This window comes from Bacidia gigantensis (assembly GCF_019456465.1).
Source record: "Bacidia gigantensis strain McMullin 20006 chromosome Unknown contig_180, whole genome shotgun sequence".
In the NCBI taxonomy this organism is placed as follows: domain Eukaryota; kingdom Fungi; phylum Ascomycota; class Lecanoromycetes; order Lecanorales; family Ramalinaceae; genus Bacidia; species Bacidia gigantensis.
The window spans coordinates 808,103-823,305 of record NW_025408596.1 but is presented as its reverse complement, the minus strand read 5'-3'; the positions used below and the strand labels follow the sequence as shown (position 1 = coordinate 823,305).

General features: G+C 49.4%; 5 protein-coding genes across 5 annotated transcripts; 2 read left to right on the top strand and 3 right to left on the bottom strand.

The window, feature by feature from the left end:
- Positions 1-657: 657 nt before the first annotated feature.
- Positions 658-5,119, top strand: KY384_003211 (uncharacterized protein; the record flags this gene model as incomplete). Its single annotated transcript, XM_044811731.1, has 3 exons — positions 658-1,002; positions 1,053-1,382; positions 1,451-5,119. 3 exons carry the CDS (start codon positions 658-660, stop codon positions 5,117-5,119), a joined length of 4,344 nt encoding a protein of 1,447 aa, XP_044670864.1.
- Positions 5,120-5,715: 596 nt separating this feature from the next.
- Positions 5,716-9,222, bottom strand: KY384_003210 (uncharacterized protein; the record flags this gene model as incomplete). Its single annotated transcript, XM_044811730.1, has 5 exons — positions 5,716-5,883; positions 5,940-6,177; positions 6,227-6,757; positions 6,815-7,055; positions 7,734-9,222. The coding sequence occupies 5 exons, from the start codon at positions 9,220-9,222 to the stop codon at positions 5,716-5,718; spliced, it is 2,667 nt and encodes an 888-aa protein (XP_044670863.1).
- Positions 9,223-9,953: 731 nt separating this feature from the next.
- Positions 9,954-11,474, bottom strand: KY384_003209 (uncharacterized protein; the record flags this gene model as incomplete). The annotated part of the gene is made up of 5 exons (XM_044811729.1): positions 9,954-10,138; positions 10,234-11,049; positions 11,104-11,208; positions 11,260-11,424; positions 11,453-11,474. 5 exons carry the CDS (start codon positions 11,472-11,474, stop codon positions 9,954-9,956), a joined length of 1,293 nt encoding a protein of 430 aa, XP_044670862.1.
- Positions 11,475-11,831: 357 nt separating this feature from the next.
- On the top strand, positions 11,832-12,858 carry KY384_003208 (uncharacterized protein; the record flags this gene model as incomplete). The annotated part of the gene is made up of 2 exons (XM_044811728.1): positions 11,832-12,288; positions 12,380-12,858. 2 exons carry the CDS (start codon positions 11,832-11,834, stop codon positions 12,856-12,858), a joined length of 936 nt encoding a protein of 311 aa, XP_044670861.1.
- A 409-nt stretch (positions 12,859-13,267) lies between these two features.
- Positions 13,268-14,503, bottom strand: KY384_003207 (uncharacterized protein; the record flags this gene model as incomplete). Its single annotated transcript, XM_044811727.1, has 1 exon — positions 13,268-14,503. One exon carries the CDS (start codon positions 14,501-14,503, stop codon positions 13,268-13,270), a length of 1,236 nt encoding a protein of 411 aa, XP_044670860.1.
- Between the last annotated feature and the right edge of the window lie 700 nt (positions 14,504-15,203).

The following is a 15,203-nucleotide window of genomic DNA, read 5'->3' as shown; positions in this document are numbered from 1 at the left end:
CTAAGGAAGAATTGAGTTATCGGGCACCATTTAACGTAAATTGGCTGGCACAAGGAAATGAGCTGGTCAATTTTACCTCGTGAGACCATTTCCTATCCAAATCTTCGGCTTCTACCCTGTGCAAGGGCAGTGAATCTTGATCGGGATTATCATAGAAAGAGGATGCGAGAACAGTAAATGAAGACGTCAGCAGATAAGAAAGTCCGAGGAGATGCATCGGAGTCGTAGTATTTAGTTAAGGGGCACGGTAATTTCAATGTCTTCATATAAATCTTCACTGATGAGGGTAGGCGGACTTATTCGGTAAGACTATAGAAACGCAAAAGTGAGCACTCCTCCACATCAATCAATGTCGATTGCACCGAGGGGAGAGTCTGGTTTAGGAGACAACAGGTGTAGTAGGTATAGCCGCAGAGATAAGGTTGATAGTAACAAACGTTAGCACTAGCGGCAAATTGATAGTGCTCCAGCGAAAAATACGCCGCCGTAATGAACGCGTGAACCGCAAATTGAAGCGCGTGAAGCCTTTTGCATCCTGTAATTCAATAGACGGGCTACTCTTGTGAAGCAGTTGTTTCATGAAGCATCATCCGTAAAGCGATCATGAGAAAGAGGCTATCTCGAAGGCAAGAAGGGGCTGTATGACACACTTTTACAATGCCGTCAAGAGCTGCTATCTCGAGCCCAGCGACTGTCAACGGCATGGAGACCATGGACGCATTGCCAGGCTTGCAATTCAATGAACCACTGTCATGGCGCGCCGGAAAGCCAATCGCAGTAGCAGATCTTCTGCGAAGACTTCAAGCGCTGTCGAACGAGATGAGGAACATGGAACAGGAAGAGAATGACCGAAACTCGTTCTCTCGAGTCGCTAAAGAGCTAGCCAGCCCAAACCTATTGACGCACAAGGATAAGGGAATCAGAGCATGGACATCATGCTGCTTGGTTGACATTCTACGATTATGTGCGCCTGATGCACCTTACACTGGTCATCAGCTGAAGGTGGGAGATTGAATTCCAGAATTGACACAGCGAGCGCTCATCTCATGCAGGATATTTTCAACATGTTCATTAGTTCTATACTGTTTGCCCTAAAGGATCCTTCAAATGCGTACAACCAGCAGCATCTTTACGTCCTTAACTCCCTTGCGGAGGTGAAAAGCATAGTCCTTCTCACTGACATTCAGGATTCTGAAAAGCTGACCACGAATCTTTTCACGGGCTTCTTCGATACTCTGGCGGGCTCTAACTCTTCCACTGCTGAAGAACAAATAGGCAAGACCGTTGAGATTCAAATGACCTCGATCCTTATTACCATGGTGGAAGAGTCAGCGTCACTTCCGCAGGAAGTAATTGATGTGATTGTCGCGCAGTTTCTGCGGGTAGATACTAATATCGGGGATGGCAATCTCGGAAAGTCGAAAAAGGCTGGACATCATCTTGAAGACAGACAGTCAATATTGATAATGAAGGAGTTGCCCCCGCGTACAACATGGCTAAGACAGTATGCAACACCTGCTCTGAACGTATGGCAAAACACATCAGCCAATACTTCAATGATATCATCGTCGACGCGTCTTCTGCAGCCGCCGAAAGAGGGACGGCTAAGAGAAGAAGAATCAGTGAAGACATGGACAGTGCAGATTTGGATGTGTCATTTGGGCCAACAGACGAAGATTTGAGAGAATTACGCAAAGCGCATCAATTGCTCCGAGAGTTGTGGCGTGCTTGCCCAAATGTTTTGCAAAATGTTGTACCTCAGCTAGAAGCCGAACTATCTGCGGAAAATGCCCATCTGCGTCTCCTTGCTACCGAAACCTTTGGGGATATAGTTTCTGGGATTGGGGCGGCGGGGTGCCCTCCTCCGCCAACCCCGAATCCGCTCACCTATCCCTATACTTCCTTATCTGACGCCCACGACTCTCTCTCGGACCAGAACGTCTTAGTAAAGCCGTCATCGCCACAACCATTTCCCCAAGTGTACCCACATGCATACAGTAACTTCCTGGGTAGATGCAACGACAAATCGCCCATCATCAGAGCAGCATGGACCACTGGGATTTGCTGTATTTTGAGAACATCGGCCGGCGGCGTCGGCCTTAGTCAAGAGGAAGAAGATCAACTCATCAAGGGCCTTACGCGGATGCTCGGGGATGCCGACGAAAGAGTTCGCCTTTCAGCTGTGAAGGCTATCGGCACGCTGAGTCTACGAGATGTGGTTTTGAAAATCAGGTCTGCAGGCGGCATCGAGCAGTCCGGATCTACGCTAGCCGTCATGGCCGAGAGAATGCGCGATCGAAAACACATCGTACGAACGGAAGCTATGGTCGTTTTGAGTCGCCTTTGGGGGGCAGCCGTTGGCGAGCTACTTCTAGGTGATGACAGAGTAAGATCGGCGTTTGGGTCCGTCCCCACGAAGATATTTGAGACATATTTGACCAACGACCTGGATATCCATATGCTCATTGACCAGGTTGTATTCGAGAACCTGCTGCCCCTAACATTTCCGCCTTCGAAATTCAGTAAACAGCCACTCACAAACGGTAAAGCATCATCATCAAGAGAGACGCCAGTCAACGATGTTCCAATAGCCAACGAAGTCAACCCTGACAGAGTCAGGACGGAGCGAATCCTCCTCCTGGCTAAAGACCTTGACGATAAAGCTAGACAAGTCTTCTACGCACTCCAACACAGACAGCTTCGCATGGTCAAAGTTGTGAGCATGTATCTCAAACTTTGCGAAGATTACAATGGTGGAGTCATGGAGAGGAAGGAAGATGAGATCAAGGCTCATCTATCTAAGCTTATTCAAAGCATTGCGAAGTTATATCCGGATGCGGCGAAATTCTCTGGACAACTGTGGAAGTTTGCGAAGATGCACGACCGTCGAGCATATCAGCTGATTCGTTTTTGCATGGCCCCTGAAAGTGACTATCGAACAGTTTATAAAGCTATCCGAGAGTTTACGAAACGCTTCGAGCAGTCAGCGTCCGCGCCTCAAGACCTGCTGAGCTCTCTCTTAGCATTGCTTTATCGCGTAGCTTCACTGGTCTACAATCGAAGCCTTGTTCCCGCCATCATGGAGTTTTCTCGGGTAGAGGATGGCGCCTTGACTGCTACAGCACACGAGATCCTTCGAGACATCTCTACGCAAACACCAGAAGTGCTTAAAGCTCAGGTGCAGGGGATATGCAGATATCTGCAAGATGACGCCCCCAGCAGTGAGAAGTCGAACGACATGGCTGCCGTCGACAATCTCAAAGCTTGCGCATCATTTGCCAAGCGCTTTTCAGAAGAAATTCCCAAGGATCGTCATTTCGTGTCATCGATAACAGCGTATGCGCTGTATGGCCAACCAGCCTCAGCGGCCAAATACGCAGTTACTGTCCTTGTAACAGCATCTGACAAGAAGGAATTGCATGCTCGAGAGCTGGTCCAAAAGTGCATCAAGGGCTACGAATACGGAAAGACAGGCTTTGCTTCACGTCTCGCGGCTCTGTCGCAACTGATTCTCCTCGCACCGGAGCAAGCCAGCCAGCACAATGATGCCATAAGTGAGATCGCAATAGAGCAAATTCTACTTCAAGCGCGAACGCCTGCAGCAGAGTCATCAGAAGCGTATTCATGGTCAGACACCCTCGATGAAGAATGCGAAGCTAAATGCTGGGCATTGAAGATTCTCGTGAACCGCGTCCGATCTCATAACGACCCCGATTCCTTACAAAAGATAGCAGGGCCTGTCTACAGTACTTTAGTACGCCTTGTGAAAGGCATGGGCGAAGTCCTGCCTTCCGAGAAGACTCCCTCTGCGCATAAGTCTCGCCTACGTCTACATGCGGCAAAGCTTCTGTTGAAGCTCTGTCTCAAAAAGCAAACCGATGCACTTCTCACGCCTGCGATGTTCAACGACTTTTCACTAGTTGCACATGATCCTCTTTCACCCGTTCGCAACGCGTTCTTGAAGCAGCTCAAGAAACACCTTGGGGCAACGAGATTGCCCCCGCGCTTCTACGTGATTCCATTCCTCTTCGCCTTTGAACCTGAGAAGCCTCTCAAATTCGAAACGCTCACTTGGCTGCGGAGTCGGACCAATTACTTTCACAATCTACAAAGCGAGCGTCAGAATTCCAAAGCTACCATTCTAATGGAATCAATCTTCGCGCGTTTTATTTCTTTATTAGCCCACCACCCTGATTTTACCACAACGAGTGCAGACCTTGTAGATTTTTGTAGATATATAATCTTCTACCTTCAAGCAGTCGCCAGCGAGGACAATTTGTCTCTGGTCTTCCACATCGCTCAACGCATCAAGCAATCGCGGGACGCTATCGAAGCCTCTACTGAAATGGACGACAACCTATACCATCTCTCTGATCTTGCACAGCTCACGATCCGTAAATATGAGGAAGCAAATGGCTGGACGATTCAAACCCAACCGGGCAAAGCTAGCCTCCCAAAATCGCTCTTCACAGACATCAAAGACCACGAAGAAGCTCAAGCAACGGCCGAAAAGAACTTCCTCCCTAGCGACGTTGAGGATGGCGTCGAGGAGCTCGTGAAGAGAGCCCTGAAGAATGCGAAAACTCAGAATCGAAAACGCAAGTCTGAAACAGAAGCACCCGGATATGATGGTCGAGAATTCAAGAAGAGTAAATCTTTTCCCATACGTAAAGCCATCGGCAATAAAGATAAGAAGCCTGCCTCCCGGACCAGAAATGGCATCAGCAAAGCTTCTAAGAAGCCAGCGAAAGCCACGAAGAAGAACAGCAGCGGTGACAACATTGCGACATCTGTAGAACGCCGTAGAAGCGGTCGCGTAAAAGGTGGCGAAGGTCTTCTCAAGGAGCGAGACTCGGATGAAGATGACGAGGAGATGATGGATGGAGTTGCGGAATGGACGTATGCGAAACAGGACGGTAAGGGAACGGACGTGAGAGACGACGATTCGGGCGACGATGATGGCATGGCGCATGAGAAAGGGAGTGGAGACGGAAGTGAGGCGGAGATTGATGAATGGGAGGCGCCCGGGTCGCCGTCGCCGAAACAGAGGCCTATAGCGAAGAAGTCGGGGGGCGGGGGAAGGGGCACTAGGGGTGGTCGACCTAAGGGGAAACGATGATGAGAGATGGGCAGAGAAGATGACGAAAGGTTGACTTTTGTATGATGAGCTCTTTATCTAAGTTGCTTATGGGGGAAGACTGTCACATAGCATGGCGTTTACGACAGAGCCGGGTGTGGATGGATATCTGTACCTATGGCTTCTTGAATGTATCAATGGAGAGGAATCGGGCTGGTTTTGGCTCAGCATCAGTGAAAAGGAGAAGAGCCGTATTCTCATAGCTATGTTCGAAAACGGAGATAACCTCACGTCGTTCAAGACTCATAACGAGATGAGTCAAGATAGTCCCGACCTGGAGTCAAACCGGCAAAGTAGAGGCAGCATAGATAGACTCGAATGCAGATCCGAATCAACAGCTTTTGCTTCTTATGCAACTACGGCTTGATCTGCTCTAGGTCAGATATGGCCTGCTTGTTTCGACCGGCCTGAGTGTAATTCCTCAAATCAAGGATTCTAACGATATGACTTGGGGAGACCCCATCTAGTCCTCGCTACACCGCCTGACAACGAAGCTGATGACATGTATATGCACTTACGCTACCCAAGGTGTGTCTTCCATAATCCAGACGCCCAGACATACTTGACTATATGCTCCACTAGGTGGTCGTTAAGCCAAGACGCCGTCGAGCTAATGCTATGAGGGTTTCAAGATCCTTCTTTTCTTGATCGCTGACAGGTAGATCAGCGGCTGTCCTCCCCCTATCCTTCTTCATCTTCTGATCGTCTTCGTTCAACAATCGCTCAACATTGGCAGGTGCCTCCGCCTGTTATAAGGTCAGCACATGTTATTTGATTAACCTTGGAGATAGTCGAGACTGACGGTCAAGGTACCGATCAGGTTCAATAATTGATCGGCATCTAGCTCAGCATCTTTCCATGCCAGCTGCATGAGGTTCAGAGCTGCTTTCCTTTCTCGAAAGGGTCGTTTGTCTAGCTCCTTTTGCTGCTTCTCTGCGGTAGGAGGGTTCAAGTTCGTGGTGTGTATGTGTGGTGACTTCTGCCTATTTTTAGGCCTAGGGGCAAATTTCTGCTTGTAAGCCATCGCCTCTAGATTCGCCCTATTTACAGGTCAGCCATCCGAAATGATGCTGGCTGTCCAAAGCATACTTTTTGATACGGTCAATGAAGTCCAGTTTGATGCCACGCTCCGGGACTTTGTAAACTACGCCTGACATCTCCCTTTCGATTTCACTCTCCTCTTCGCTCTGTTCTTCTTCAATTTCAATCAGTCCATTGTTGGTGAAGCCTCTTCTGAGCCCAGTCCCCACTAGCCGTGCTGTTTTTGGTTTTCTGGTTCGGAAAGTCCTGATGTTCTCCTCAGGGTAAGCAGGTACAGCTTTTCTGATTGTTTGTCTTCCAGCAGTCGTTGCAGAGGCTGCCATGTGCATCAACTCATGATCGGCGTGGTTTGGGCACATCCACGTTTGCCTCGGTCTGCCATTTGTGCTCTTCTTGTTAGGAGCGCTTGCAAGCGGTGGATCAAGACAGTCGAGGTGCCAACAAAGGCTGCAATAATCACAAGGAACTATTTCTCGTTTTCCGGTGGAAGAGCCGCCGCACTGGAAGCAAAGAACGGTGTGATCTTTCTTATCTTTAAGCTTCAGATTATCTGGTATTTCTTCGTACCCGGTACGTGCTCTGAATTCTGTTAGTAAAGTGGACTAATCTAACACAGTATCTTAAGGGATCACTCACTTGGAGATTCTAATATTATGGAGGTCGTCATACTCGCCTTCTTCTCCAGTAATGACACCTTCGAAGTAGTCTCTGACATCCCGGGGAAGGTGAAAGGCTGTAGGATTTCTATATGTGATAGACTTTCTGAGGCCTGTCCAGATCCCCCGCCGCTCGTCGTCCTCATACTCATCAGCAGCGAACATCGTGCAGCGCCAACAGAACCATTGGTCAGGAAGCTGATCTGCCTGTGTGTCAGGCGCTAGAGGTGGATCGCAGCAAGTAAAGTGGTATCCTCGTGGACAACCATCACACATGACCAGACTACCATTGCCGCTACAGGCCGAACAACGATCTGTCTCCGGCTGTAGCATGTTAGCTCATGAGGGCCGAAGATGTCGTCTCTTGATATATTTAGGGCTGGGGCGACAGAAAGACTTACCAAGTTATCGTCTTGGCGTCCGCCGCCAATATGGTTGACTTCGATCTCTGTTGGGGGGCGAGACCTGCTGTGACTCCATTTCGCTTCTTCAAAGGCCTGCGGTGATGCAAAACGCCGTTAGCCTCCATCTTCGGGATTCTTAGTGTTCTAAGCCCGCTCTTCTTGCTGGTTGCTTTAAAGCATGCGACTAATTGCTGTGGATGATGTCACAGAAAGTTTGCAGCAACAAACACACGATGACAGCACACATAGACTACAGATTCAAACACAGGGATCGGACAAAAAGAGGAGACAGTAGCTATGAGGCAAACCAGAACTCCTTCAGGATAAACCGCGCTATTAGGGTGAGGATTGAAGGTACAATAATGGTTACGAGAAAGCACAAGACAACAAGAGAATAGGTGGTCGATCACGATGAGGGCGTAAAGGATTGAGTGAGACGATAAACTTACGATTGTTTGATCCGAGCGACTTTTTTGTTTGTCTTAAGGGGCCTACCGAGTTGGGGAGTAATGCCTCTTACCCCCAAGTCTGGGGGAGGCAGAAGAGATTCGTTGTATGATGAGAGCGAAGACTCGGATGATTCGTCGTCGTTCCTACGAGTTCTGTATGCAACGGCACTGCGACGAGGATGCTGAGCTCGTTGTTGCAAGGCAGTTTCCGGTGGAGAGGGCTCTCGGAGAAGAGGCAGGGAGGATCGGATGCTACTTTCTTGGACGAGATAATTGTCGAAGCCCCGTGCGAGACGTTTCCTGGCGGCTATTCGAGCTTCAGGGGTTTCTAGCTCTATAGGCAATTTGTTGGAGAAGGAGCCCATCCGGGGCCCAGTACCGGGTCGATCTTTTGATGCCTGAGACGTTGTGGGATTGAATAGGGAATTTGATATTGTAGATTCCACTTTGTCGGGAGCGTAGGCTTCTATGTGATCTTCGATATCGGAATTCAAATCAGACAAAGGAGATTCATTATCAGAGACACTAAAAGAACGCTTTGCTCGTTTTGTTGGCCTGTCGCTTTTAGCAGGGGAACCGTTGGTCATGAAGGCCATCGTGGATCGTTTGGAGGGTGTATGGGAAACAGCATTTGAGGGTTGATCTCCGTGTTCCATGGATTCTCTCGAAGATTTTGAGGCCTCAGCTTGCCGAGTGCCACTATTCCTGAGGTTTTTCGCCGGCGAGTTAGCCACTGAAGGCGTCGACGTCTTCCCACCTGCTTCACCTCTCTTGACCTGCTTTTTGGCTGCCTTTATGTAGATTTGAAAAGAGGCAATCTGATCTGGAGTCTGGTTTTGCGATAGAACCGCATTCAGGAGGTTGGCCATGTCCTGACTGGTTAGAGCCTGCTTGTACAAATGACGAATGGCTACTCCTAAAGCCATGTTGCCTAGCTCATTAGAACGTCTCACAGCTGCCTGTACTATATCCTCCCATGGAGTGATCGGTTGATTTGGAAGAAGGCTCAGAGCTGAGACCGGTGGCGTGTCAAGGGGGCCTGGCCTGGTTGGGCTCGATAACGTCGGTGTATTTTCGAGCTCCAACCTGGCGTTACCGTCCTGGCCTCCCAAGTGATGATGTACGTCGGACGGAGTAGGTGGAGATGGCGGATCGTGGCGTGGCCCTGGCGAATGTGTAACGGGTGGTAGGTTAGATTCGGTCATTGGGCCGTTCTCCTTTACGACCTTCACATCTCCATTCTTCAGCTGTGGAGCCCGCCGCGGAGGCTCGTGTAGTCTCACTCGTGCTCTCGCTTTGGGCGTCGGACCGTGCCCAAGGGGTGCCATATGCTCCAACACGCCGTGCGGCTCAAGCCCTTTGTAATCCCGAAAACTCGGGACGGGCTCACGAGGTGGTGGCTCCTCCCATGAGTCTAAGCTGGAGCCGTCATAGGTTGACGGTATGTCATCTTTGCGGATGACTCGCTCTCGTTCGATCGATAGTTGGTTAGCGTTCGAGAGCCCCGATCTTCGCATTTGCCTCGAGGAGGCCATGGAGGCGTAAAGCGCCGGTGAGGATGAAAACGTTGTAATCTGGGGGTTGTTAGCATCAAGGACGATGAAATAGGTCTATTCACATCCGCTGGGGGCTTACTAATAGCGCCGCAACAAGGTGCGCATGCTGGCTCCTGGGTTGGAAGAAGACGACCTATTCGGAGGGTTTGAAGATTGAGGAATCGTGCTTGGCGCCGGAGACAATAGAAACCAAGTCTCACTCTAGCGAATCAGCGACCACAATAGACCATCGGAATTTGATTCCTAGACTTGATTACGATCGCAGGGATCTTATTCTATAGACTCTCTATCTCCAGTAAGTCTTTGTTGTCCTCTTCTACCTTCCGACGATGTAGTTGTTGCAGGAAGGGGCGGGGCACTCTACGTCTGCGAGAAAAGGGGTAACGATGAGAAATGAGTTCGGAAAGACATCTGCTCCATTGCTTTTTACTGATACTTGCTACAATATTTCACTGCAAAGGATGACCACCATACTGCTTTGACCGAGCGTATCTTCAGTGTGATGCATGCCCTTGCGGTTGAAATTCCTGTTAGGCTGTGTATGTTAGAAAGGCCCTGAGTAGCGTAGAGCTCCTATAGCCCTTACAGATCACCAATCAACAATCTCATAATGCCCTTGAAGACCCCGTCTGATACTAACAAGCACCAGAGTCGGTTTACCTTGAAGCTTTGGAAGGCTACTGACATCTCATACAGTGAGTGTTTCGAAATTAGGCATCGGAGCTCGAGTCCTCCTCATCATCGTCATTTTCGTCGGCTTTCTTGGCTGGCTTCTTCTTCTTCTTCTTGTTCTTACTCTTTCCACTCGTAGGCTTTGAAATCGGTTGATCCAAAAGTTTTAGGATTTCCGGGTCAGTAATTTTCTTCCCTGACTTATACTTTTCCTTGTCAGGGGCTGTAGGCGAAGTCAAACGAGTAATCCCATTTTTTGTGATAGCTAGAGACTTAGCTTGACTTCCACTGAGAATCAAAGAGTGGGTACAAGCATACCAACAGTACAGAACACCCTCGCAACAGGTGCTAGATCCTTGTCGGCAATAACCTCATACTGTCGAAGCACATTTGATCGAACGCACTCCACGACACCTACCTTTGCCTCTCTTTCATCGCCTAGTTGCCGTAGACTGAATGGGAATGTGCCAAATTTCTTTACTATCTCAGATAAAGTCTTTCGGGAGCTAGGCCTTTTAAGCTGGTAGGTGATGGTGGTTCTTCGGTGCAGAGTCGGGCGCTTTTCGAGGATTCTGTTCTTACCTGTGCCTGTACTAATACCCATTTCGACGCCCCATACCTCACCAACTTCTGGTATTCCCTCACCTTTGGAATTCTCATTCTCGGGCGCAAGCACGATCTTCTTCTTGCCCTCGATCTCGTTGCGATCGAAAAGCCAAGATGTGGTGCTTTCGACAATGTTGCAATCATAGCTTTTCGCGACAGTTTCTAGCATCTTGGTAATCCTCGATTGGGAGGGAGCCTTTTCCATGGCTGCCTTCTTCTTCTCTTCATCCGTGCCTGTCGCTAGGAGGCCCGGGGGAAGCATTAGCCTCAAAAGCAGTTCATTGGCGTAGTGACAGGCCCATAGTAGGTCAGCTTCCTGGCCTGCTAACTTCTCATCCTTATCCTTGTCACTCGCTACAATAATTGTATCACAAACAATGGTCCCAAAGCCATCTATCTGGGCGCCTAGTTGGATCTTGATGGCTTCGCCGCCCTGGAGGGTAACAGCTGCTTCTTCGCTGTCTGTTGTTAGAGGCGTGTATGGGGTAATATAAGAGCTTGGGGAGACCGTGGTCGGGTGTGATATGCCTGAATAATGTCAGTGGAATACAACCTGGGCGCTTGGCAACTGGGAGGAAGCACCCTTTGCGATCTTTTTCCCCTTGTAAACTTTGGCTATCTCCTTTTCGAGTAGATCATCTCCTTTCTGACATATGGAGACAATTTTCTCGCCCTCCTGACACCACCCTTAACGTGAATCAGCCGCTAGGACCGTGGCCAACAGAGAATAGTAATTACCGATGACGGCGTCCAAGCCTTTTTGAGATATCTGAGCGGCAGTCTTGTATTTGGTAAGTGTATCCGGGTTATTCAAAGAATAATCTGCACATCCCGTCAGCTGCAGCAAACCTGGTAGGGCGAATTCGGCAGGTGTAGGTTGTCGCTCTTGATTTGATGTCTGGTCTACATGAACGGTTACACAGCAACTTACCAATGGTCGCTTCTTCTGCCATGTTTTCAGATAATTCTGTACGTCGAGAGGGGTGTATGACATGGAAAGTCGCGTGAGGATCGAGAGGATGTTGTTTAAGTGGGGTTGTCGCTTGATGTGGGGACTGGATGTCCGAGGGGTCCCTTCCATTACCCGTCCCCTGTCTGGCACCCGCGCCGTTCCGTGTGGCCCTACCCCTATGGCCCCCGTGGGCCTTAACCCCAGCAGGGAAATTTGGCGACGGCACGACTATGCGCAACTATGGTCCTCTCAGCGTATATTTCAGGCTGTCTGAGGTGTTGCAAACAAATTCTCTGGGTCGCCATCTACTTGCTCCAGGGTCTTCCTTTGAACTACATCTTGGCTGTGGACCCACGCAATGAGAGTTGTTTCACGTACGAGCACACCTCTGACATTGACTATTCTTACTAAAAACATTCGCTATGCGACGGACTCTCCATTTGAAGGAGAGGAAAGGTGGGAGGTTCGTCGACCTTATTTGACTAGCGAGTTACTCTATCACACTGCGCATTGCGCCGAATCGTTCATTTGCCTACAAGAAGTGCTTCACGATCAATTGAATGATGTGCTGCATGATTTGAACAAGGATGACGAATGGTCCCACATAGGTGTTGGTCGCAACGATGGCCAAAAGGCGGGAGAATACTCGCCAATCCTCTACAGACCAAGCGTTTGGAAACTTGACCAATGGCATACGACATGGCTTTCTCGGACGCCAGACAAACCCTCCAAGGGCTGGGATGCTGGAGCACCCAGGATCCTCACGACCGGTACCTTCTCCCATCGAATGACAGGCCAGAAAGTCTTGGCAAACAGTAAGTGATGTTTTCGGAGTCATGACTCGAGAGACATGTCCCGTGACTCCTTCCAGTCTAAAGAAGCATTGCTGACTCCGATTTGCTGAAGGCACCCATCTGGACGAACGAGGGTCCCGGTCCAGACTCGAAGCAGCCAAGGTCATCCTCGAGCGTATCAGGCAGTATGCAGGACGTAATTTGGAGATTCCATCTTTCCTAGGAGGCGACTTCAACAGCGAGTCTCATGAAGAAGCCTATCTTGAGGTCACGTCGGACGGCTCTCCAATGGCCGACTTGAGGGATCTAGTGCCAATCCAGAAACAGTACGGAGACATCAACACTTTTTCTGGCTTTACCCTAGACACTCGCCGTAAGAGAATCGATTTCATCTTTCTTAGTGGAGCAAATTCAAAGTCTCCCACCAACCCTAGAAATGACATGACGAGCAACGAACCCCATGGACCGACAAATCCTCCTGAGGGTCCATGGCTCGCAGATGGTTATGCTGTCATCCCCAATTGCTTTGAGGATGGTGTCTACAACTCCGATCATCAAAGTGTCGTTGGGACTGTGCGGTTGTCACGATGAAACCTTATCCTGACCCTGCAAGTAAATATTTTCGAAGCGTGTTTTCCAAATTCAAAAGGAGTCCCCTGACTCGCAAGTCTCAAGAAACCTGTGGTGAAGCTCCAAAAAGTGGCCGGAGCACTTGGCATTTCTAGTGTCTATACCTGGTCGTAATATCAAAAATCCGAAATAGTAGGCTAGTCGGCTGCTCGGCAACAGCAATATCAGCATTATCCGTAAGTCTAAGATTTTGACGTTTCTGTCAGAAAATGAGACAAAAGCGTTGCTCTAATATCTGAGGTCGTCGTCAATGAAGAACTCTGAAAAAAAAAGACATATTCCCAGATGTGTTCAGTGAGAGTCTAAAGTAGAGCACTCTTAAGAAGCACCACCATTCGTACCATTTTGATCAATTCCCTCAAACTTCCGCTTAACGGCTCCACTGTCCGTCACTAAATCGCCCAGTTGTCCACTTGCCCCCTTTTTGGGCAGCTGCAGCGGCTGATCGTCGCACATCCTGCTCCTGCCTGGCCTGCTCCTCTGCTGCTGCTTGTTGCCGCTTCTTCCATTCATCTCTGATGCGCCCTTGTTGCCGAACCAGATCTTCCCTTGAGACCGCATCTTGAATACTTTCAATAACTTTCTCCGCGACGCTCACGTGATTTGATTCTTTTTTGTCGTCACGAAATCGGAGAAAGCGCCATTTGTGATCTTGGTCCAGGGTACACTCGACGATACGCTCGCCGAGCGGCTCATTGGGTTCTTTCATAGCTTCCCATTCCTCTTGGGATAGACTTAGGTCACCCATGAATTTGTCATCAGCATTGTCTCCTCCAAAGACAGTCAGGTACACCTGAGGCATGGCGGTGTAGTCCGGGTATGCTCCTTCCTCGTCCTCGTCGTCAGAATCCGGCTCAACCATTGGGAACCGAAAATGCATACGGAAATCGATGGAGTTCTCGCTCTTAGTCTTCCATTTCAGAATACGCTCATCTGTACCTGGTGTATAGGGTGAATTCCGGCAGGTGAAAATCAGGCCATCATTACCATGTTGCAGGTTCGGTAAGACCTCAGTGAACATTTTCTCGATTGCATAGCCGAGCTCCATCTGCTTGAATTTCAAAATGAACGGCAGAAATTCTTCCTCACCTGGGTACTTCTTGTACAGTCCCTCGTAGGGGAAGAAAACGTTTTCTCTGAAGTAAGCAAGCCGCTTGTCAAGAGTTCGATGCATGAGAACCTTTCCATCGAGGACCATACAATCAAAGACCAGATACTTCATTTGAACGGTGCCATCTGGAAGAGTATCGTTCACAAGCTCACCGTCCACGATAGTGTTTTTATGAAACTCTGTCTCGCTGCCCTTTACAGGGAAATGAAGGCCAGGCACATGGTAGTAGTCATTTTTGCGGTCAATCAAATACACGACCTCCTGAGGACCATCGTGGGTTAGGTACATGAGACAACGAATGCCATCGGTCTTCTCACAGACATAATAGTCCTGGCTCTGCAGTTCGGTCAAGTGTTTCGCTGCAAAGCTTACGGGCTGGGCTCCCGGAAAAGTAGTTTGTTTGCGTCCTAATAAACCTGCAACTTCATAGCGAAAGCCGGATGCAAGACTATGGTCTGCTTTATTTCCCGGAATCGTCGGAACAGAGCCGCCCATGATTGCGGAGATGGTAGTCTTCAAACTAGCATCAAGATTGTAGTATGGGGGTGGGAGAACACATCTATCTAGTTCCAGATCCTATCAAAAACAGCTGAAGATGCATGAGGGAGAATGCACCGATGATTCAGACCCGTGAGCCAGAAGGTAGTTGATATACTGACGCACGCTCCACTGCAATATTGAAAAGAACAAGTAAGGAAAGGTGCCATCTGTTTGTGGCAGGAAGAAGGGGGACCCAAGGGACATAAAAAGGGATAGAGCGCTAACCGTATCGAGCAAGTGCGTCGGCTAAACCTTCCTAGGTCAGTCGTGTAGAAGCGTTCAGCCCTATGAGCGTCTTTGCGACAAACGTGCACCAGTTGGGACTTGGGCAGAGTGGACGAACCAAAACGATCTGGCACGCGAACTTCCCCATAGCGAGAATGATTCCAGACCCCGCTCTCACGTGTGTAAATAGCCGGTACGTAGGTATCCTCTTCGCCCTCATCCGTCTTTGCTCAGCTCCCTGATGCTCCAACCTTTTGCCCTCCCCAGCCTGCGATGTTGTCTCCCTCTCCAAGGGCTGGCCGCTTCCCCTCCCTCTCAGCGTGCGGTCCTCACGCGCGTGGGACATCACCAAGGGCGCAATAAGAGTCAGATAAAAGCTGACCTATAGCTGCTTCTAGCATGATTGCCTCTGACGGGTGGCATTGATGTC